Here is a 23,606-nt window from a genome sequence, read left to right as displayed (position 1 = left end):
CTGTTCTCTGTAGTCTTGGCATGTAAAACATGGTTCCTGAGACACCTCACCCATGTGGTGAACACACTCCTGGGCACTCCCTGGCACATCCCCCCTGCACACACGGCAATGTCATCCCAGAAGCATTGAGCAGCTCACCTGAACTATTTCCTTCATTGCTTCAGCTCAAGCCTCTCTCCTTCCCCTCTAGACCTGCTCTACACAGGGCAAAAACAGTGCTCCCAGCATGGTGCTGCACCCCGGCACTGGTTTTGTGCCCAAGGTGAAGCTGAAGCTTATTGTGGTTATTGCTACAGGTTGTGCCCGGCCCTTGGTGGCAACATTCAACCTCTTCACCATCTGCCATGGGCCAGCTGCTCCCATCTGCAGGGCCTTGGGGTGAGCTCCCACCCCACCACAGGGCACAGACCCCTGCACAGCTCCCAGCACCTGGTGAACCACTGTGGGTCTGTGGTGGTGTTCATTCAGAACCAGGGTTGCTGTATGAAGCTGAACAGAGAATCCATCCCAGAAAAGTTATGGGAAATTAAGTCTCCTTTTCTGTTTGGCTAACTGTCTGCCAGCCTGTTCTAATTTACCCAGCCAGGTTGATTTGCAGCTTTCAATTTTCCATTGGTTGGCTGTGACCAGGACACTGGGAAAATTTAGCACTTGAGTTCACCCAGCTTCTGAATTTCAAAATATTCCAGCCTGAGACACACACGACAAAACCCTTTCCATTTTGGACCGGCCAGGAGGGAAACGTCTGAACACAAGAGGTTTTAAAACTATCAAATAGTTCACATTGAACAAGCCAGAGCAGCGCCAGCATCCCCCCACTGTCCCCCCAGGGTCCCCCAAGCCCAGGGGGTTGGCAGGAGCTTGCACCCCAGCAGACCCAGGGTGACCCTGTCCTGCTGCAGGGATTCCCCAGGGCTGGGGGTGCTGTCCCTGTGGCAGGCGCCAGCAGTGAGACGCAGTCGGTCAGCCTCTGCCTGCACCAAAGTTCACCAAAGCCAAAGGATTTTTCTCGTTTTTCTATGAAGCAGTTGAGATGACTCAGCGGTTTCTGACGCAATCCCTGGTTCATCGGAAAATTCCTAACCAGCTCTTAGTGGCAACTGATTGCTCCCATAAATCACGCAGTGTTATCCCTGGCTGCAGCAGCGCAGCATATGCAGCTCCAGCCCATCCTCGTGAAATCAGCAGGAGTGATGCCATTGCCTCAGTGGGAGCAAAAACATCCCCAAAAACAAAAGGCACCAGAGAGCAGCTCAAAAACACAAGCCTCTGTCCAGCTCCATGCTGACCAAACCCCATGGCTCCAGCCTGGGGCTGGACCGATCCCTGCTTCCAACACCCCGAAACCCCTGGGGCCAGTGCTGTCCCCAAAGCCCCACTGCTGCTGCCAGAGCTGCCGGCAGGTTCAGCATCAATCACTGGCAGCCGGGCTCAGACAACAGCAGTTTTTATCTCCCAGGTTTTGGCATAAGCATTAGAAATTATTTGCAGATGTTATTTACTGCTTTTGGGATTGGAATAAATTGAGACAAGATGCACCTGCATGGACAGTGAGAGGCTTTCCCACCGAGGGCTTGGATCAGACTTTCCCAGGGAAATTCAGGATTCATGTGAGGGTCCCTGAGCCAGACCTGCTCCCACGTCCCGCGCTCTGGCCAGGCAACCCAGTGGGCCCAGCACTGCGCATTCACCTCCCAGCACTGCACAGGATGGCTCAGAGCCACCTGCACAATGCCCAGCCCCACAGCGGCATGGGGCTGGTGGGCTCCTGCCCCAAGAGATACACAGCAGCCATCCAGCAGGCAGCTGCCAGGCTTTCCATCCCAAACCAGTGCCACGCGCCATTCAGAGAGCAAATAAAAGGAGAAACAGACACTCAAAATAACCTCCTCCAGCCGGGGGAACGTCGCCGGCAACTGGCTGCTGGTTTGGCCAGAGAAGTGCCTGCAGAGGAAAGGAGTTTCCTTGGCCGACATGAGTTCAGCAAAGGACTGGGCTGGGCACTGTTGCCACTCAGCAGGAGCTGGGGCTGCTCTCTGTGCTCTGCAGGATCAGACCCTCTCTCCTCTAGGGAGGGGCGGGGGGACCCCTTTGCTGTGGTCGAGGGGCATCCATCCTTGACCTGGAGGAGAGAGTGATGTTCAGCTCTGATCCACAAGACGGTGACTGTCTCACTGTGCGCCCCATCATGGGACACCTTCCCCATCCTGACCCAAGCACCAGCCCTGACCCACCAGAGCTGACACCCAGCACCACTGAGCCCCAGGCATGTCCCTGGAGCAGGTCCTGCTCTCAGTGAACCATGGGCTGGGACATTCCAGCAATGCTTTCCCAGCAAAATCAGCCCTTTCCTGGCTTGGGCCTGGTGCTGGCATGGCAGACAGGATGGCTCTGCTGTAGCCAGCCCCACCGAAACACCCGCTCAAGTCCAGGCGAGCCACGCTGGCGCAGGAGCATGGTCTGGAGCCTGTTGGCCCAGGACCCCCCAGCAGCTTTGTCTTTGCTCGGGGCCAGATGACTAACCGCTTTTCTTCTTCTGGAAGACTTCTGACAGAAGCAACCCATTTGTTCAACACTTCTGCACAGCCATGGGCATTATTTCCAGGCGAGCCCGGTGCTTTTTGGGCAAATTCAAGCCACACATGGAGCAAATGAGGTCCCTGCATGGCCAGAACATTGCCAGGGGGGTCAAAACATGGCAAAGCTGAAAAAAAGGCCCTGGCATCCAGCCCTACCTTCTGCTCAAGAGCTGTGGCTGTGTCCTACCACTGCATAACTGAAACAGGCAAGAGGAGACCAAAACCAGTGTCCTGTAGGGACAGTCCGGTCCCTTGCAGAGTGACCTGCAGCGCAGTGTTGGGCAAGCACTGTCTCTGCGTGCCTTCCTGGAATGTGGATGGGATGATTTATGTCTGTCAGCGTGAGGGCTGCTTCATGGAGACTTGCAAAATGTTGAGTCTAAACTGACAAAGCCGAAGCCCCCAAACTGCTCTTGCCACCAGACTCCTGCTCAAAAACGTCTCTGGGCAGTTTGAAAGCCCCAGGATCCCCAGGTATGGTCCTGACTGTAGAGTTTCAATGGCTTTAGAAGCCCCCTTTTTTTCTGTGCAAACTTGAATTTTACCTGTCCCCGAAGAGTCAACATCCCTGCAAGAACTTGGAGGAGCTTCAGATGAGTCGTGCTCGGTTCACAGTTTTAGCTATACAAAGATTAAAACCCCAAAAAGTACAAAGCCTTTTCTTGTAATGGAATGAGTCTTGCAGGGAAGCTGTGCTGAGGGACATCAGCAATGAGGCATTGCCAACCACAGGCATTCAAAAGTCATGAGTCAGACTCCCCAAAACCCAAGACCTGTTTTGTTCCCTTCTGGATTTTAAGCCTGGAAGCATCACAGCTTCAAGCTTTTCTCTTCAGAAAATGACACTTTTGACCATTGGGGTGGGAGCGCTGAGACCCTCACATCATCCCTGGGCTCCAGGAGTTGTGACTGTAAAAAGCCCATTAAACACCATGAAACAGGCAATAAACCCCTGTGCTGCCTCCTGGGATTAGGCCACCCAGGACACAACAAGGGGCAGAAGCAGTGACACGAAAAGACATGTTGTTACCGTTAGGGGTGACATGCTTGTCACAGGCCATGACAGGGCAGAGGAGAAGGGAAGAGTGAAAAAAAAGAGCCCTAAGGAAAAAAGAAGCAGCAATACCTGCAAGAAATATGCATGATAGGTTTATTCAACAGTGAAAGGGGAAATTTTAAGGGCAAATATTCAGTAAAGCTGCCTAAAATGGGGCCAGGCCTTATGGAGCATGGATATTTTAAGTGGCAATTTATTCCACTAATAAAAAAAAAGAAGGATGCAGGTGCTTTGGCAGGGCTGCGGATGGGACCAGGCCAGAGCTGTGGCAGATCAGAGCTGAGTCTACAGTGCAAGAGGCTCAGGCACAGCTGGTGGCTCTGACTTTATTGGGCTCTTTTTCCCTGGTGTTTGGATCCCAGCTATCCAGAAAGCACTACCCACACCGGCGACCTGTGCAACAGCTCTGGCCACAGGCTGCAGTGGGTCGTGAGAGGTGTTTTATCCAGGTGCTGCAGCCATGCCTTCTCCAGATGGGCAGGAAGGGATTGTGGCCATGGGCTGCTTCACACTTGCACCAGGTCCTTTCACACCAGGAGGTTTCTTGATCAAATTCCCAGGGCAGAGCAACAAGAAGACAAGGAACCTTTGCCAGCTGGATGGTGCGGTGCCCATTACATTGCTCAGGGCTCCTTGGGGCTGACTGTGCTGCTCCAGGGCCACGGCTCTTGAGCATCATCCTGGCCAGGCCATTGTCCAGCTTTTCACCACCATTCTTAAGACCAGAGTGTAAAAGTCACAGTGTTGCGGAGATGAAAAGTTGGACTCTGAAGTAATGGAAGTGGTAAACAATGTTCTGCAGTAAGCACTGAGCTGGTGCAGCCATCCATGCATACCTGCTCACATTGAACTTGTATTGAAGCACCGCGAGTTGCAGCCTGCATAGAAACTGCAACCTTGACCCTCCATTTCAGTGCCATTATCACCATTATTTCAAACCTGTAAGTAACTGGGGGCACACAATGGAGCAGGTTTCAATTCTGATGCAGTCTACACCCCACACAAATGAAAGATCATCCTATACTTAGTCCAAGAAGAATATACTCTCAATACTCACAATAGGCACAGACTCCTCATCCTCTGTTCCAATATATACTACTTTCAAATTATAACCTTATTATCAGAAATAAAACAAAGCTATCTATGTCTCTCTCTTTTGCTGCAATGTCTGTGTTGAAAGGGTAGGCGTGCTTATAGAAAATCATGGTTAATGTTACCCTGGAAGGATCCAGGACAGCATACCAGAACCTGGGTTTGGCATCTGGGAGCAAGTTTTCAGCCATATGTATCACCATTGCTGCGTGCACTCTGGTCCACACAAAATTAGCCCTGTGGAATGTAGATGTAAGATTTGCTTTCCAGAAATACTTAAATGCACAAGCTAAAATTTGCCTTTTCTACATTTCCTACCTGTTTAGGAGAGTGGGAGCAAAATCCTGGCCCTTTGTTCCTGGGCTCCTCCCTGGGAAGGTCTGCAAAGCCCACGTCTTGCACTGCAGCTCATTTGCAGCCTGAACAAAGACCTTTTAAGCAGCAGCTCCCAACAGGAGCTCACCACCTGCCTGCCCCTTGCCTTGCACTTCACTTCAGGGTCTCCTTTTTAACAATGGCTGGAACACGTGTGCAAACCAGTGGGATTTTTTCCCCTCAGTGCCTACAGCCCTGGCTGCAAACCAAACACCAGCCCCAGGTGTGCAGCTGGGGGAGAAAAAACAAACCCCAACAACCTGTGGAACGTTTTGTTGCTCCTGACAGCTCCAACACTTCCCTGCTCAGGGAGTGCTCATCACAGTTGGCACTTGCTGCATTCAGCAGTCAGCCGGGGTTTCCTTTCTGGTGGGCTCCAGCTGGATCCTGGGCACAGGATGGGGATGAGGGGAATGCATTTAACAACGGCATGATCGTGTTCTCACCTGATGCCATTTGGCTGACGGCACAACCACCGTATGTACAGGCCTTGCATGTAGGTGGCTTGTCGCACCACTGCACAGCTTTGCAAATGGACCCACAAGGGTGCAGATGGCTCCTCTGCACCCAGATGTGGCAGTTTGTGCTCACCAGCAGGTTCTGAGCTGTGTTTCACCTCTCTTGACACCAGCCTCATGGCCACAGAAGCAAGGTGGATGTGTTTTTCTTAGCCAGGAACCCAGAGCAGTTTGTGCAACCAGCCAACCCCACCAGGACAAGCGCTGCTGTGCGGTGGCCCCAGCACCTTCCTTGGTCCAAGCAGCTCAAGCAAGAATAACAGGGAATAAAGGACATGTCTGAGAATGTGCCATAGGAAAGGAACAGGTACTTTGGGGCACACTGGCTCTCGGTTCTGATTTCTGCCCAGGACTGGATGTCCTGGGAGAGGCAGGTATTCATGTCCTGGCCTTCAGGGATTGGTTTGCACAGTAAACAGGACAACAGTTTTTCACTATTTATTGGCAGAGAGATGAAATTTTGCAGGGGTTTGTGGTAAGTTCATGGCTTGTCCATGCAGGAGGGCAGCCGGAGACATGGTGTGGGCAGCATCCCACAGAAGGACGCTGCCTGCAGCCAGACAGGGAATGTGGATGGTTCCTGCAGTATCAGCTAAAAACAGGAGCCATACCCAGCTCATCTCTGCTGAGCCGCGAGCAAGGTTCTCAGCACAGCCCTCTCACGTCAGTGTTTTAATGCTGTCATGCCGTTCTCACTGCACACACAACACCCCATTGCTCCCCCCTCCCAAAGCCCCTTCCAACCTGGAGTGGTTTAAAGAGCATTCTTTGCTGTGTGCATCCTCTTTCCCAGCGGACCCCTCCCGGGGGCAGGCGAGCCCATCCTGTCGGCCTCAGGAATGGTGGCTCATACCACAGCTCACACCCTCCCCCCAGATCCGCAGCCACGAGGGCAGTTGCTCAAGTGCAGCATTCCTCGTCCTGCGTCCTGGGAACAGCTGTACCGAAGAGATGCCGAGAATCCATCCGAGGCTCCAAAGAAAAGATATTAACAGGGGAGCAGCAGTGGTATCATAAAAAGCCGTAACAAAAGAGAGAAGCCACTGAGTGGATTAACAGCCCCAGTGCTGGCTGGCGTTTGGTCTCCTTCCCTCCGGCTTTTCTGCTCAAATTCCTCCATCCCAGAGAAGCTCAGCTCCTGAATTTCAGACAGAGCTCCTGGAGGTGGCCATGCTGCAAAGCCTGAGGACATGGCTGAGAAACTTCATTGCAGTTAACTCCTATGTGCACAGGAGGGCACATAGGCACATACTTGGTGTTATAGACCCTCCATCAAATGGGTTCCCCATGCCTGTGCTCTGCTAGAGCAGGCCCACCTGCTCCAGGTATGTCCTTGTGAGGAAATAAAAGGCAGATCTGGGGCTTGGTAAGGCAGGTAAGGCAGAGGTAGCAGGACACATCCCACTGTTTTAGAATTGCCTGGTAGTTGCCATGTACCAGTTCTTCCCTACTTCATGCCAGTGTGGCACAGAGGATGCTTTTTCTCTGTAGGGCTGCTTCAGCAGCACTGACCCAGGCTCAGCACGGGGGCAGTAGGATGCAGTTGTGGGGTCTCCCCATGGGGAGCAAGCAAACCCTCAGTCCTCACCCACTCTGCACCAGCTCTGACGCTCAGCACAAGGCATGCAAGGACGACATTCCCCCTGGCTCCTTTAGGAACACCAGCGCAATGCTGGGAGGACAGAGCATCTGCTGCAGGAGCCGCCGGCTGTGCCAGGAATGTCGCTGCTGGGGAGTCAGGAGCGGAGGGGCGGCTGTGGCAGCAGCTGCTCCCTGCCCGAGCTCTCCCGCACCCAGGACATTTAAACTTTAAAGCACGCTCGACACAGCTCTTCCCAGCGCACAGAGATCGGGTCCCAGGAGCTGGCAGCACACAAGGCACCCATGGGCTCACTGGTGGCCAAGCTCCTTCTGCCCACCATCAGCACCTTGGTCTTCCTCCCCACCATCAGCATCGCAGCCAAGCGGCGCTTCCACATGGAAGCCATGGTCTACTTCTTCACCATGTTCTTCGTGGCGGTAAGATGCACCCAAACCCTCCATGCGTGTTGCATCCCCCAGATGCCCCCAGCACTGGTCTCCATGGGGAGGGGTACCTGGACCTCACTGAATAGCAGCAAGTGTGACCCCCAGAATATCCATTTTTAGTTATTTCCCACCATGTGCAGTGCTGACACTAATTCTTCAGTTTAGGATGTCCTAAGGGGTGGCCTTACATAGATTTAATAGTGGTTTATGATTGTGAGGTTAGGGAGAGGGTCTGGGTGCACAAAGACTTGATTGATTTGCAGTGTTTTGGAGCTGGTTTTTCTCTTTGTTTTACAGCTGGTAAGTGGCTATGCTGAATTTGGGGTTTAAATTGTATCCAGAGTCTCTTTCTACGCTTCTGTCAGTTTAGCCAAAAGCACGTAGTCAGATTATTGATTTTGCAATTGCTAACGGGTGGTGGGAGCAATGCTGGAGTCAGGGGAGTCTCTGCACTGTCAAAGACTAAAACTTGCTGAGCTATCAAGAAAAAATGTTATTAACCCTCCATGCTGGCAGAGCAGTTAGGAGCCATGTGTTTCACCAGCCTCGGGATCACCCTCCTTCCTTGCCTGGGAATAATGAGTGGAGAAATCAATTGTCTTTACTTATACAAAGTAATTCATATTCCTGATCCTGGAAGTAAGCTGCCCTGCACTCCGTATTCCTGCTAAGTGCCTCTGCACCACACGGGCTGAGCACCTAAAGCAGCATCCCAATAGGAAAAAAATGTCCTATTTAGCCCCCTGGCAATGCTCTGCAAAAGAATTTGGAGAAAATAGCCCAGCAACCCAACCAGCCATTTAGCTCTTTTCCCCACCTGTCTCAAGGTATGAGGGTTGTCACATCACTCACACAGGGACAAAGAAACTGAGACAGGGAGTAGATAAAGGACCTTCCTGGTGTGAAAAACTCTTCCATATTAGGAGGGCTCTGAGCAAGGTCAGTCTTTTAGTCCTAAGGATCCACCATTTAATCCTGCAATTAAAACACAATTCAGATGGGGAAATTCTGCCAGTTCCATCAAAACTATAGGACGAGTTAATAAAACTGTCCCATCTGAGTCCCCCCAGTTCCCCAGGGAAGCCAGACATCTACAGTTTCATTTGCACTAGTTTTGTGTCTGCTTCACCTCACCAAGAAGTCAACAGGAAAATTGGCATGCGTTTCAACAGGAGGTGGAATAGGTCCTCAGTAAAGAGCCTGAAGAGGCAGAATACCTGTGTGTGGGAAAGGGAAGGAAAAGAAGGGAACGGGAGGGAAGGGAAGTAAAGGGAGAGAAGGGAAAGGGAGGGGAAGGGAGCTGACAGCATGGTCAGGGGTGGGGGGTAGGAAGGGCAGCAGCTGCTGCTGTTGCCTTTCTTGTAGCATCCCACTCCTCCTCCCCCAGGAGACCTCATCAGAGCAGTGAAAGCAGATGTCCATCACAGACAAGTGCTGTGATGCCAGCCAGAAACACGCTCTTTGTCTTCTACCATCTCTTCCCTGTCTCCAGACAACCCAAGCCCAGTCTCAGGCACAGAAAAGAATTACGGCTGTGGTGCAATCTTTTCTAGAAACTGCAGTGAGACAAAGAGTTTGCAGCTATTCCCATTATAAATAATATCAGCATCCCCGCTGGGTCATGGCAGCAGGGATTGTTCCAAGGGCGTCCTGCCAAGCAGTGAAGGGACTTCTTCAGAAAGAGCAGAACACACTGATGCTACCACTAGCAGACCTGCAGGGCTGAATGCTCAGAGGGAAAGGCGAGTGCCAGGCAAACACTGAGAGCATTCCTCTGGTTGCACTGGAAAATTTCTCTTGCCTCGGTTTGCATTTATGTTGCATGACAATGGACTTTCTGCAAATAACCTGGTCAATGAGCTAATGGGCAGCAGCCAGTGGCTCTTAAGAGATTACACTGAGTGAATTCCCCACTATCTGGACTCTGGCCATGCAAACCCCATCTCCTGGCCAGTGACCTGGCATCCACACACATGTCATCAGGACACTCATTTTGAGTTGTTTTACAAGAACCTTTTGCAATTAGAACCACAACCCCAGAGTCCTCTGCTGGAGAGCACATCCCTGTGCTGCTTGAGGCAGCCTGGTCACAGAACCGTAGAATCATAGAATCACAGAACCCTTTAGGTTGGAAAAGACCTTTCAAGTCACTCAAGATGATCTGCTCCATAACCTTCCCCTCCACCAAGGTCAGGCTGACAGCCTGTCGTTCCCCAGATCCTCCTTCCAGCTGTTCTTTATAGATGGGCATCCCATTTGCTAACTTCCAGTCAACTGAGACTTTCCCAGGCCATCAGATTGCAAATTCCAGAACAGATCTAGAGGCCAGCAAAAGCTCATCCACAAATAATGCAGACTAAGGGAGAAGAATTCTCATTCTCAGGAAATGTGTGACATTATCTCTCAAATATATTCATTACCGTGTATCAGTAACTCTGGTGTATTTGAGACTGTATTGTTGTGGCTAGCCATGCTCTCAAGAGCCATGCAAAGGCTGTTTCAGACCAGTTGGTAGGAGCTTTTACCTCACTGTTCAGTGGGTAGTTTTCTAATCCTTTCTTCTTTTTTTTTCCTTTTCCCTAGATTTACCATGCGTGCGATGGCCCCGGCTTATCCGTGCTGTGCTTCATGCGCTACGACATCCTGGAGTACTTCAGCATCTATGGGACAGCTCTGTCCATCTGGGTGTCTCTCATGGGTAAGCACTGGTCTCTTGTGGTTCCACTGGTGTTTGCAGATCGGGCAGGATTTGTCAGCATCACTGGTGGGATGGTTAGTGGGTTCAGCCCCCAGAAACCCTGATACCTTTGAGCTGCCATCTGCAAGACTTAGCTCTGAGACTGTTTTATGGTAGTCAGCCCGTGCTATGGTTTAATCCAAGTCACTAATGACTTGGAAAGCTATTGCAGTCAGTGGGGTCCAGGCATACATGAAAACTGTCCTGAGTGGTGGCTGGGGAAGTTTCTCTCTTGGATAAACAGAGCTGTGGCACCTGCATTGGCGTTAGCTGGGTGCTCCCATGCCCTCACCAGCTCTTCCACATGTCCTTACAACACTACAATTCTTTATTTCAAATTGGCAAGTCACACATGAAGCCTTGTGCTTCAGTTCAAAGCAGGACAGTACTACACGATGACTTAGTCTGAAACCTCATCTATCAGGGAATCTCCCATTTCTCCTCATTTGCCCCATGCTGACCCCATTAGCTTGTCCTGTCCTGTCTTGGGTGACATTAAGACATGCAGAATCTACCATTTCCCTTGGTAACATGCAAATCAAAGTAGCTTAGTCAAAACAAATTTATCTTCCTAATCTATCAGAAGCCAAGTCTGGGTTGATGGGAAATATTAGATCTGCTTAGAAAAAACAGAAATTTATTTCACTTCTTTTTTTATTGAAATTCCTGACCCTTGCCCTGTTCCTCAGTTTTCCTTTTCCTACATTTCCTTCCTTCTTTTCTCTCATTTTGCCCTCATTTGACACTGAGACAAGGTGTAACAGATTTAAAAAAGAAAAAAAGGTGCACTAATAAAGAAGGATGAAAAATTCAAACCAATTATTTGAAGGTCATGAGTATTTCTGACAGGAGAAGAGAGCAGGGTAAGGGGAAAGATGCGGGACAGGCACTCAACAACAAAGGCTTTGCTCAACAGATCCAGACCTCCAGCAGCTGCACACCCAGTCCCCGCTCCAGCCAGGCAGGGTCCCCAGCCCTCCTAGTGCTGAACTGGGGTCACCACACTGATGTACAGCCCCAAAACACCCCCAGGATACTCCCCTCTTCTCCTTAGGACTCCAGGAATGGTGCAGGACCTCCAGCCAGGATGGGGGGCTCCTGCAGCCCCTGAGTCCAGCATGAGCCATGGGGCAGCATCCCCTCCACTGGCCACAGACCCATCCCTCCTCCTTTCACCACCAAGCAGTGCAGGGAGCATTATCCCCCTTCTAGGATATGCAACAGGATAACTCTTCCATGCAAGGAAAACTGAGTGGGGAAAATATTAACCTTAGAAATGGCTCTGTTCCCCCAGCTGCAAGTCCCAAGGTGGGCTCCCAAACTGTCCATGGCACTCCAGTGCTCTCTCTGCTTAGCTAGAAAAGACAATGAGGAAAACCATCTCTGAAGGTCATTTTCAGTAGACAACAGCAGTGTCAGGGCAGGTCAGAGCTGATGCAGACACTTTGGCTCCTTGCAGCAAAATTCAATTTGATTGCTTCATTACTGCATTCAAAAACCTTGCAAAAAATACAAATCCTGGACTCCAGTGTTTAAAATATTGACCCGCAGGGAAACAACAGAGATTAAAATACGGACATTATCCCTTAGACAAACTCCCTATAAAACCATGATCCAAGGACATGGAAGGTGTGGTGACTGAAGCCCAGGGAAGCCTCTTGCTGTGGCTTGTAAAGCCCAACTGCACATGTGTGGATGCAGACCCTTGGGCACACTTCCCGGAATGCAGATCCAGGACAGCCATAACACAGCTGTGCGAGCTGGAAAAGCATGGAGCCCACTGGGATCCATAACTTTTATCAGTTATTACCCCATTCTGTGTTAAACAAAAGCCTCTAATAATTCACTCACACTGGCGACTTCCAGCTCAGAACCTCAGGCAGGTGCTGGCGGGGCCGGGCAGCCCAGTCCCATGGCTCAGCGAGCACCGTCCTACCACAGCAGTGTGGTGGAGGCTGCTTAGGGCTGAGCCAGCAACTCTGGGAGGGCTGGAGACGCAGGATGAATCCAAGAGCTGATGGAGAGCCCACTGGGTGCAAATGTGTTTGCAATCACCTCCAACTTCTGGGTCGAGGCAGGGAAGGGGAAAGGCAGGAAATCTCCTTTGGCTCACACACACAACACTGTATGTAAGACCCCTAAAATGAGCTCCTAGACCCACCACTCAGATGTCACAAGGTGGTTTGCTTTGCCCCTGTGTGCCTCGGTTTCCCGATCAGTGAGGCATAAGAAGGGCAAATCGAACCTGGATGCTGAGGGGCCCCAGGGCAGGCAGGACAGACCCCAGTAAGGCTTTAGGGGAGCAGCCAAGGATGAGGGTGGGTGAGCTGATACTCCCTGTGCTCGGTGCCATGCAGCCCTGGCAGAGTTTGATGAACCAAAGAGATCGACCTTCATCATGTTTGGAGTCCTCACCATCGCCGTGAGGATCTACCACGACCGCTGGGGCTACGGCGTCTACTCAGGACCCATCGGGACAGCCGTGCTGGTGATAACCGTGAAATGGGTATGTAGGGAAGGGCTCAGGCCATCACAGTGATTTAATAGCACTTCTCCTTCAGCTTGAGCAGAAAGCAGGCAGACAGCAAGCATCCCCGCTGATAAATGCCAGATTTGACCAGTCTGAGCAATCTACCACATCTCCCGTCCCTGCATTTCTAATCAGGAGGAACATATTTATGGAGTTTTTACAGCTACTCGGATTCAGAGGGGTCTGGTAAACTGCCCCATAGCCGGTGGAGTATGTGCATAAAACACAGTGATAAAGTGGGAAGGAATCTGCCTGTAGCCTGCCTGCACTGGGCTGGGGTAGCCGGGCACTGTGCTGCAGCCTGTGCCCTGCACACAGGAGATTCTGCAGACCCAAGTGGGAGCACACTGGTGGAGCCACTGGCAGCAGAGGGCAAGGAGAAGGATCCAGTGATGGGATAAAAACTGCAGGAGATGCTGCCAAGCATCACAGAAATACACTGCTGCAATTCCCAGCTATCTACCGTCACTAAGACCTGTCCAACTGCTCAGCCAGCAGCTAAAAACAAGTGGCCGTGTTGAGGAAGGGATGGGCAAGGAGGGGACCAAGGCAGGGGACCACCCTGCATCCCCCAGCTGGCAGATGCTGCACTGGAGCCCACTGGGTTTCTGAGGGCACACACTCCCTGAGCTGGTTTGGGGGCTGAATATTAAGAAAAGAACATTATGATCACAAATGAGGCAGGAAGACCCATTGCAGCACACAGGTCCTCCTGCACATCACAGGCAGAGGTGCTTCCTATGGGCAGGCAGACCTCACAGGCGAGGGGAACTGCTCTGTGGGTCTTGCCTGGTTTTATTTCAGCATTTGTGAGGTGGACTGATGCCAACCTCATGAAGTTTAACCATGCCAAGTGCAAGGTCCTACACCTGGGTCAGAGCAATCCCAGGCACAGCTACAGGTTGGGCAAAAAGGAAATTCAGTGCAGCCCTGCAGAGAAGGACCTGGGGGTGTTGGTCGATGAGAAAATGAACATGAGCCAGCTTCAGTGTGTGCTTACAGCCCAGAAACCAACCGTATCTTGGGCTGCATCAAGAGGAGTGTGACCAGCAGGTCAAAGGAGGTGATCCTGCCCCTCTGCTCTGCTCTCGTGAGACCTCACCTGGAGCATTGTGTGCAGTTCTGGTGTCCTCAACATAAAAAGGACATGGAACTGTTGGAACAAGTCCAGAGGAGGCCACGAGGATGATCAGGGGACTGGAGCACCTCCCATATGAAGACAGGCTGAGAAAGTTGGGGCTGTTCAGCCTGGAGAAGAGAAGGCTGCGTGGAGACCTCGTAGCAGCCTTCCAGTATCTGAAGGGGGCCTACAGGGATGCTGGGGAGGGACTCTTCATTAGAGACTGCAGTGACAGGACAAGGGGTAACGGGTTGAAACTTAAACAGGGGAAGTTTAGATTGGATATAAGGAAGAAATTCTTTCCTGTTAGGGTGGTGAGGCACTGGAATGGGTTGCCCAGGGAGGTTGTGAATGCTCCATCCCTGGCAGTGTTCAAGGCCAGGCTGGATGAAGCCTTGGTAATATGGTTTAGGGTGAGGTGTCCCTGCCCATGGCAGGGGGGTTGGAGCTGGATGATCTTAGGTCCTTTCCAACCCTAACTATTCTATGATTCTATGATTCATGGGATCTTTCAGACGCAGAGCAGCAGCTAAATCTGAGTCAATACCCTTGGTGTGCTCTCTTTCTTTCCAGCTACAAAAGATGAAAGAGAAGAAAGGGCTCTATCCAGACAAGAGCGTCTACACCCAGCAGATCGGCCCTGGCTTCTGCTTTGGGGCATTAGCACTGATGCTGAGGTTCTTCTTTGAGGTACCTGTTTGCACACTCAAACTGACTTTACAAGGTGTAAAGGACATTACCAAGATAGGAGACCTACCCCCTTTGCACACAGGGCTGCCTCCAGCCTTGAACAAAACCCAGCTCTGGTGTGGGTCTCCAGGGTTAGCAGCAGGGATGAGGGTCCCTCCCTGCTTGCTCCCATCCCAACCCCTGGCCCATTAATTGCTGTGTGGGCAAGGACAAACATGGCAGCAACTGACACGCAGGGTGATGCTCCCTCTTCCCCCCTGTTGAGTCACAAGGACATGGACCATGCTTTCTTTAGCCATATGTGGTTCTCAAAACAGCTTTATCAAACATGACTGGTGTTTTTTGGACACTGGGCATGGGTGACAGAGGGCAGCGTGCAGAGCCACGGCAGGGCTGGATAGGGCCAGGCATGGCCAGATCCAAAGCTGGCTCACACCAAAGAGAAACCGATCCGTGGGCTCCCTGGGCACACAGTCCATGTGTACAAACTCTTGCTCCTCCACTGGCCGGGCTCCCACCCGGCATGGAAGGGTCTGTCCATCCCTTGGGGATGGCCATAACCCCCAACACGGCTCCGGTGCCGCCTGAGCCCGGCCCTGCCGCAGCAGCCGTGCCGTGCGGTGGGAGTCACCATGCACAGCCCCACTGCATCCCCAAGGGCACTACTCAAAGCATTCTGTAATTGCACGTTCTAGCAGCACATAAACCCGTCACTGAGCAGAAGCAGCCTCCCCCCGCGCCGCAGCCTCACCCGCAGCCTTTGCGGGGTAATGAAACACTTCATTCAATGACTGGGAAACGTGCAAATTAGAATGTGCTAAATCCACTTTGCTGGTTTGTTTTAAAGGCTGCACATCCTTTCTTCTCTGACAGAAAGAGAGGCAGAAGGCTCAGGAATCTGTTTTTATACCTTTCCTTTTGGCTACTTACAGAATCCTGATGTTTTGCACCTAGCACAAACACCCGGCAGGTCTCACTGACACTCTCCCCATTGTAGGAATGGGATTACACCTACGTGCACAGCTTCTACCACTGCGCCTTGGCCATGGCCTTCGTGCTGCTGCTGCCTAAGGAGAACAAGAAGGCCGGGAGTGGAGGGACCCCTGCCAGGCTCGACTGCTCCACACTCTGCTGCTGTGTCTGAGGTGCCTGGCCAAGCAGGGCACCAGCTCTTCTGCTCCTGCGGCCATGGAGGGGCACAGCCAAATGCCCACTGCATTTTCCCCTGGGACGTGGGCATCTTTTCCCAGCAGTCTGTGCACACTCTGGGATTTCCTTCTCTGGAAGGTCTTCACCTTTCCTCAATCAGCTATAGCAGATGTTGGGCTTCCAGATGGCCACACACCATACTTCTCCCTGGGGAAGCACTTGTCTGGGCTGGTGACCCTGTCCCAGGAGACTCAGGCATTCCCAGGCTGTCACTGCCTAGGCTGTCCCTTGCACTGGCCCAGGAGGACCCGAGTTGTCCCTTTGGTGCAGGCCTGCCCACCCCTAGCTCTCAAGGCTTCGTTTGCAAAGCCCGCTTAACAGAACCTGTATTTTTGTGAGATGTTTACTGTTTTATTTATGCATTCTCTTCATGTACATAATACAAACTAACAAAGACTTTGCAAGTGTGTGATAGTAGCATTTCTCAAGCAGCACAAGACACTTCCCAGCTTAGCTCCACACAGGGGCTGATGCCAGCCCCAGTGCAGAGCTCTGGGCATGCACATCCCAACCCCTGCCCACAACCCAGCGGATGCTGCGGCACTGGGCACGCTGTGCTTGCAGCCTGGCCCAGCTGCAGGTGCCTCCTTAGCATGGGAAGTGCATGGAAATCAGAGGCAGGGAAAAGAAGCTCCTGCAGGGGGTGGGATGGGGAGGGAGCTGTGAGTCTATAACATCTCCTCTAACAGACTATTTACTATAGCAGAAGTGTATGATTTATTTAGACTGTCTGGGAAAAATGCCAAGACTGTATGTCATGGACAATTAGAGCGGTATTGATATACAGTGATGTCCACAGAAAGCCTACATTAAGCCTGGGTTCCTCTGGAAGAGAAATCCATCCCAGTCATTCATCAGAGCAACTTCCTGCGACAGGGCAACAACCAAAACCAAATGGGCTTCCAACAAAAATATAAATGAATTATGAACCCTGAGCATCCAAGAGCCATTGGCAGGCAGTGGCACAGCTGATGCAGCCACATGCAGAGGCAGTGCTAGCAAAGAGTTTCCAAAGGGCTCACGAACACCTAAACCAACACAGCACAGGGGTCTTTTCCAGCATCCAGCCCTGAGGATGTTTTGCAAAATGCACTTTCCCACTGCTTGCACACAGCTGGAGAACCTTCCCATGAGAGCGCAGCTCAGGGCATCCCCAAAACCTGGTCCCAAGTGCTCTGACTCCTGATTCAGAGCCAAGCACAAGCAGCACCCTGGCAGCGTGTGCAGGAGCTGGCCCAAGGGTGCACAGCCGCTTCCCACAGCCAGGGCTGCACTGAGCACCCCAAGCACGTGTTTGGGTGCAAACACTCAGCACTGACCCCCCCAGGGCCCAGACCAGCCATGCCCACAGCCTCCGTCCCCCTGCATAGCCATGGCCACCTCGCTGCAGCCACTGAGCAGGGGCACCCTCACCTCCCAGCTCATCTGATGGCTGCTGGGTCCCTCCAGGGCTGCGGGCACATGCACAGCCCTGCAGCAAGCCACAGGCAGCGTGGGTATGGGGAGAGCCTTGTGCAGGTGAAGCGCTGAGAAGGAGAGGCACTGGGTAACTGCAACACTTTACCATGCCCGAGCAGGAGGGAAAATAGTTTGTCAAACCCCATGCAAACAAGGACATGTCAGCTAAGGCCCAGCTGAGGAAATGAAAGGTCCTGAACCCACCTGACATGTATTCAGGTGTTACACCAAAGAAAACACCCCAAGAGTATATTGCACACAGCAAAATCACAGGCAAGGTTTCCTTTCCCCTCTCTTGCTGCCGCTGCCCCAGGGCACTGCTCTGACTGTGCAAACCATCCATCCCTTTGCACCCAGTGCAGCAGGATCAGCAGCCCCCCTGGGGCCAAAGTGCAGCCAGGCACCTCTGCAGGGTCCTGTCCAGTGGCAGCGCCAGCACCCAGGGGTGCACAGCCAGAATTCACCATCACCCGGGCAGGATATCCCCTGCAATACAAATGCAGGAAAATATTCTAAACATTTTCAGCAGCTTAGACAAAACAGTCTTACAAACCTTTTAGCGCTGCTGAGAGCTGTGCCTGGAGGAGCTCTGGAGCCCCTGCCAAAAATTCTTGCTGTTTTCATAAGAGTAGGTGTTTTTGTCTAAGGTGCAGTCTGAGTGCTGTGACCTTTGTCATGTCTGCTACTGAAATTTCCTGCTTCTCTGTTATTCTCTTCTTTGGTAAGATGATATGAAACCCAAAACTTTTATTGCCCCTTTTAAAGTGTCTTTATAGCTCCCTGTCTACTTCATATACTGTCTTATTCTCAAACGCTGGGATATTACTTACGGGATCCGGGCTTGATGCTGCAAAAGGCATTTGGGTTTCATGAAGCCCAAACAGCCTGGGTTTGTTTAAGATCAGTCGAAGGGGGAAAGAAAAAAAATAAAGCAAAAAGGAAAGAAGGAACGAGAGGGGAGGGACGGGGCTTTCCGCTCCCGAGGCATCAGCATCTGCTGCCAGCGCAGCGGCAGAGAGCAGCGCCAGGGGCAGGCAGGAGATGACAGCATTCCCCCTGCTCTGCGATGCCTCCCCAGGCACAGAACCCCATTTGCTCTGTGCCAGCACGGGGTGCCTGCTGTCTCCGTGGGGACGGCGCTGCTCGGCCTCTCTCCCCGCACCTCCGGCCCCCGGCAGCCCTGCCCCAGGGCCCGCAGCTCGGATGTGGCCAAGCACGGCAGCAAGCGCCGGACCTGGCGTGCCATCTCCCATCTCCCTGCTCAGTCGCTGTCGGAACTGCCCGCATGGAGGACGCGTGTCCCAAGGCAAGGGCTGAAGCCGGGCGCCAGGGCCAATGTTCTGTGCCCCCACCCCACTCCATCGCAGGGTTCCCGGGACCCCGCTCCCCTCCGCACGCTCCCCAGCGCCCCCAGCCGGGGGGGGTCTGACCTGCGGAGGGGTGAGTGCTGGCCCTGGACTGCAGCGATGGTGGAACTGTCTCCTCCAGGGACACACGTCCCCCTGCACTCACAGGACAAGAGGGGAGTTAGTAGGACCTACTCTGGCTCAAGGGGAGGCTTCCAGAGATGTCTAGTCAGGCTTGGTGCCAGCTAATCTTCCAGGCAAACTTTATCCAGATACCTTTGGCTGCAGAAAGTGAAAATCTAGCCAGACCAAAACATAAAAGCCTGGTTTCTGCTGCCAGCTCTACGGGGCACTCCAGAAAACGTCTTATCACCATGTGATTTTGAAAGACTGCTTCAGGTTTTGTTCCAGACGCTGCTCTTCCCTCCTCACCCTCACGCCACCATTCCTCTGTGCGTGTTCAGGTTGTGAGCCAGCCCACCCAGGTTAACTCACAGACCCTAGGGCCAAGGTTTTCCTTCTCATCTTTTTTATGCCCTTCAGGTCACAGTGATGCTTCACTTCAGAAAGTCCTGCTGCTCCATCCTGAGGCACATGGAGCTCATTGAGAGCAGTGATGGACAACCTAAGGAGATGCATCCACCAGGACTAACAGAGAAGGCCTCCCTCCTCCCTGGCAGGGAAAGGAACCTGTTTCTTCTGGAAATTTGAGTGGTGATTTCTTGCGCAAGGAGGAGCAAGAGCAATGTAGGGAGCCTCAGGGAGAAACCTTGCCCTGGGGTCTTCCATCACCCTCTGGTTCTGATGTGCAGGAGGTGTCTGTGCCTTGTAACAAGGATAAAACAGGCCTTCAGGGGCAAAAGGGAACCATTACCAATGTCTTAAACAGACCAAAGACATCGGTACATAACACAGATGAGCTACCAGACACCAGTCCCATGTCAGCCTGGAAAAAAGGGGGAGATCGAGCAACTGAAGCACCTATCTGTGACCACTTTGTATCTCTCAGCTTTGCTCCAGCTATCCCAGCCCCAATACACATCTTTTTTCTGGTGCTCAAAGAAGGTATCCTGCACTTCAGAGGAGGCAGGGAGCGCCTAGGAGGAGCAGGGAGGGATTTCCCATGGCTGGTGCTGTTCTGCAGTAACCACCTTCTGCAGCAGCACAGAATAGAGACAGAGCAGATGCAACAAAGGGATCAACAAAGTGGTTCCTCTTGTGTGGGTGCAAAGCAGCCTAACCCAGCACCAACAAGACAAAAACCCTATGGGTGCACTATGGTTGGGTTAACGCAATGCCCTGCGGCCTCCTGACGGTTTCCCTTCTCCTCCTCCCACTCAGCCTTTCAGCAGGGCCAGAGCCTCCATCCCGGTCCCGGCTGTTCCCAAGGGCAGTGGGGCTGAGCCCCCTGCAGGTGTCCGCTCCCCACAGCCGCAGGCGATGGACGATGCCGGTGCTGAGCAGCTGGGCTCCAGCGGGGATGTGCTGGCGGCTGCAGCCCTGCGCCAGGGCCAGGGATGTGTCTCCAGCCACCCCCCTCCTCTGGTGCAGCCATCCCAGCGAGCCGGGTCCAAGGGGTTTGGTTTAGGCCGATCTCCCAGAAACTCTGTCATCATACAGCGCATCACGCACACTCCCGGATCCACATTACACAGAGGATGGCCCCTGTCCAGCGCCTCTTAAAGTCAGTGGAAAAACCCTCGCTACGATGGGAGCTGTCTTGGGCTGTGTATCTGACAGATACCACAGAGAGGGAGAAGCCGTTGTAATCTGGGAATATCTTGTGGCCCCAGAGCTTCTTCTGGAGTGGGACAGGGCAGCGTGTCTGCAGAGTGGGTGCTGCTAAAACCAATTCCCAACCTTGCAGAAGCCTTTCACTGAGCATTTAAGGAACCATTGTTACCTGAGCCATGTGCTCCGAATGAAAGGGAACCGCTCAGGTTTCCAACTGCACACATCATCTGATGCTCATAAAACAAGCTGATGTGTCTGGGAAGCCCAAAGAAACATTATTTCAGTGGGGAAATAATACTTCAGAAAACACCCGCATGCACAGACAGAGCTGGTGGCTGCTCTCCCCTGCCTACCTGTGGTTTTCCAGCAAAGCTAATGTTCTGATAAAACTCACAATCTCCTTATAAAGGCAGGATCTGCTTTGCCTGTAAAAGGGAAACTTTGGGGAAATTTTACATGCCTCTCTCTTCTCTATGTCTTTATTTGCATTTTCATTTTCACAGTAGTTGAGCTAATCTGAATGGAGCAGGAGTGAGGGTCCAGGTTATAACCAAAGTATCAGGTAGCACCTTCACATCTGGAAGGGATTTTGACACAAGTTCTCCCAGACTGTTACAGACAGTTTAAAAGTAAAATCTGATAAATAGCAAATGTTTAACAAGTCAATAGGAAGCTGCATTCACTAGAACATGTGGCTATAACCCGTCTAGTGCTGCCGCATTGCCAAGGCTCTTTAAACACATAGACACACATACCTGCAGCACGTGGTGAGGGTTTGCCGTGCCTCTGCCTGGTCCTGGTCTTAGTTACAGAGGAAAGGATTAAAGACAGATGTGTCTTGGTATGTCCAGACATGTCCAACAGCCCTCTTCAAAGCCTGAGCCTCCCTGCTTTGGTGGTAAGGGGTTTGCTTCTCCTTCCCAACCTAAACTGATTCCTTTTCATCTTCTGTATGCCCCCAGCCTCATGTTTAAGGTGGGAAGATGCTAGGAAGAGCTGAATAGCTAAGGAAAGCAGTGCAGAGCTCATTCCCACAAGCCCACCAGCGCACTGGGTACCATTGCCCCTGGCACAGGGTCTGTGAGGGTTGCACTGGCCATGAGGACCTGCTCGGATCACTGCACAGAGGGACAGAGTACACGAAGCCTCATCCCAATTCTGCACAGCCTGGGGTCCATCAGGGCCCCAACCCATAAGCGTCTGCACCTTTGGAAATGCTCTGCCAGCCCCAAAAGCCACAACCCCAGGCAGAGGCCGCTTCTGCCCTGGCAATGCCTTCCCAGGAAAGTGCCGCCGCAAGCAAAACATCCCAACACAAAGCTCTTGCAGTGTCACAACCCCGCCTGGTCTGGGGAGGCTTCAGACCAACACACAGCAACTACCCAAAATGTGGAAAGAGGCATGAAAATAGAGAGAATTATGCAAGGAGGGGGGAACGGAAGGGGAGATGGAGGAATAAGTGACCAGGAAAACCACCAGGAACCCTCTGGGATGCCTGCCTATATTTAAAGATGATGTGTCCAGCCAAGTCCCACTCATTTGGAGCTGGGTTCATGTTTTGGATTAATTTTAAGGCAGTTCCTAAATCATCTCACTCAAGCAAGGCACATTATTTGCCTCTTAGGCCAAAGTGACCTTTTAAAAAAATCTCACTTGCCGTTTTTCAACCTCTCACCCATTTAAAGCCATCATCACCAGGGAGCTGTAGGCACTGGCACTTAACCAGCCCCACAGCCATGGAGCATCCTGGAGCAGGGCTGGGACTGGAAATGAGGATGGGGGACCGGAAGAGGCATTTCTCTGCAAGTCTGAATCCTCCCTTTCTCCTATGAGCATCACTCAACCAAGTACTGAGAGCAGAAGTCACCCTCCTGGATACTTGAGCCTCTCCAGGCACCACAGCATGGGCTGGTTGAAAGTCTTCCACAGAAAGTCAGATCTATCTTTAACTTTGCAACCAAAATACTGTGTGGATGCATGCACGTGCTCTCCAGGCGGTGCCTTTGAGAAAGGGAAAAGCAAATTGCAAATATTGCCACCAAAACCATGCTTGTTCTGTTGCACCTCAGAGCTACCCCAGAAGGAGCCACCTTAAGAGATGTCCCAGTTGCTCAGCATCCATGGGGAGGACAAATTCAAGCTCCCAGCCACAACAGATGCAGAGGTTTTGAGGAGAAACATGAGAGTGGTCACCCCCAGACCCACCACCCAGCCCACCTCACCCCAGCATCCGCAGCATCCTAATCACCCTGGAATCCAAAGCACGTCCATGGCAAGGCTCTCAGATGCTTCCCATTTAGTTTGCAAAATGCTCAGCCACTGACTCATGCAGGGCCTGGTTGCCGCGGGCACTCTGCTGCCCTCACTTCAGCACCATGGCAGGATCATGCCCACTGCTATGGGGGTGTTTGGCAAAACAAAGTGATCTTTTGATGCTTCCCTCTGCAGCTCTCTCAGCATACTCATGGTGTCAGGCAGCTGGGAGCTGCCTGGGATGCTTGAGCTTGTGGGAGCATAATAGGTAGGGCCAAATACTTTCCTTCCCTCTCACCTCATGCCCCAACGATCCAGGAACAACACCAAGCGATAGCAGTGACCAGAAATAGTCTCTCTGGCTGGAAAAGAAATAAATCACATGATCTCACTGCTCTCCAGCTCCAAAGGTGCCAGACGCAGCACGAGGTCCTGCCGCATCCTTCCTGCAGCAGCTTTGGTAACATTAGCATCCAACCCCTGGGGAGCAAAGACACACAGTGACAGCCATGAAAAGGAGACAGATATTTGGGGTTTCAGCTAAGCAATTTTCTTACAAACAGCAAGAAAAGTTGAGCTTGGATTTGGCTGGATTTGAGAGATGAAGTTTCTGGGCAGCTCCATGGTTTTATTTAAACTAGTTTGACCAGCCATCGCATAACCTCATCCCAGGAGGGGAACGCAGGGACTCAAGGTGCCTCTTGTGCAATAGATGCTGCTCTCTACCCAAGCAGATCTGGGATAGTGCTCAGAGTCTTGCTCCATCTCTGTCCAGGCTAAAGGAAAGACCACACACAAACGGTTTCAGGATGCCAGCAGCTGTGCACAAAGCATTTGGTTTACATTAATTATGTCTGGAAAAAAAAAAGGGGGTGAGGGG

The 23,606-nt window shown here is 52.1% G+C and overlaps 1 protein-coding gene across 1 annotated transcript; it reads left to right on the top strand.

The window, feature by feature from the left end:
- Nucleotides 1-7,282: 7,282 nt before the first annotated feature.
- Nucleotides 7,283-15,906, top strand: MYMK (myomaker, myoblast fusion factor). Its single transcript, XM_034067754.1, has 5 exons — nt 7,283-7,640; nt 10,233-10,347; nt 12,744-12,892; nt 14,610-14,726; nt 15,724-15,906. The coding sequence occupies exons 1-5, from the start codon at nt 7,506-7,508 to the stop codon at nt 15,868-15,870; spliced, it is 663 nt and encodes a 220-aa protein (XP_033923645.1). The 5' UTR covers nt 7,283-7,505; the 3' UTR covers nt 15,871-15,906.
- Nucleotides 15,907-23,606: the final 7,700 nt, after the last annotated feature.

This window comes from Melopsittacus undulatus, chromosome 11 (assembly GCF_012275295.1).
Source record: "Melopsittacus undulatus isolate bMelUnd1 chromosome 11, bMelUnd1.mat.Z, whole genome shotgun sequence".
Lineage (NCBI taxonomy): Eukaryota > Metazoa > Chordata > Aves > Psittaciformes > Psittaculidae > Melopsittacus > Melopsittacus undulatus.
This window is presented reverse-complemented; position numbering and strand designations above follow the sequence as displayed.

Bases quoted from the DNA above. Each gene is read 5' to 3' on its own strand.
- MYMK (XM_034067754.1), top strand. From the start codon at position 7,506: ATGGGCTCACTGGTGGCCAAGCTCCTTCTGCCCACCATCAGCACCTTG. The intron at 7,641-10,232 runs GTAAGATGCACC...CCTTTTCCCTAG, and splicing joins TCACCATGTTCTTCGTGGCG to ATTTACCATGCGTGCGATGG. The intron at 14,727-15,723 runs GTACCTGTTTGC...TCCCCATTGTAG, and splicing joins TGCTGAGGTTCTTCTTTGAG to GAATGGGATTACACCTACGT.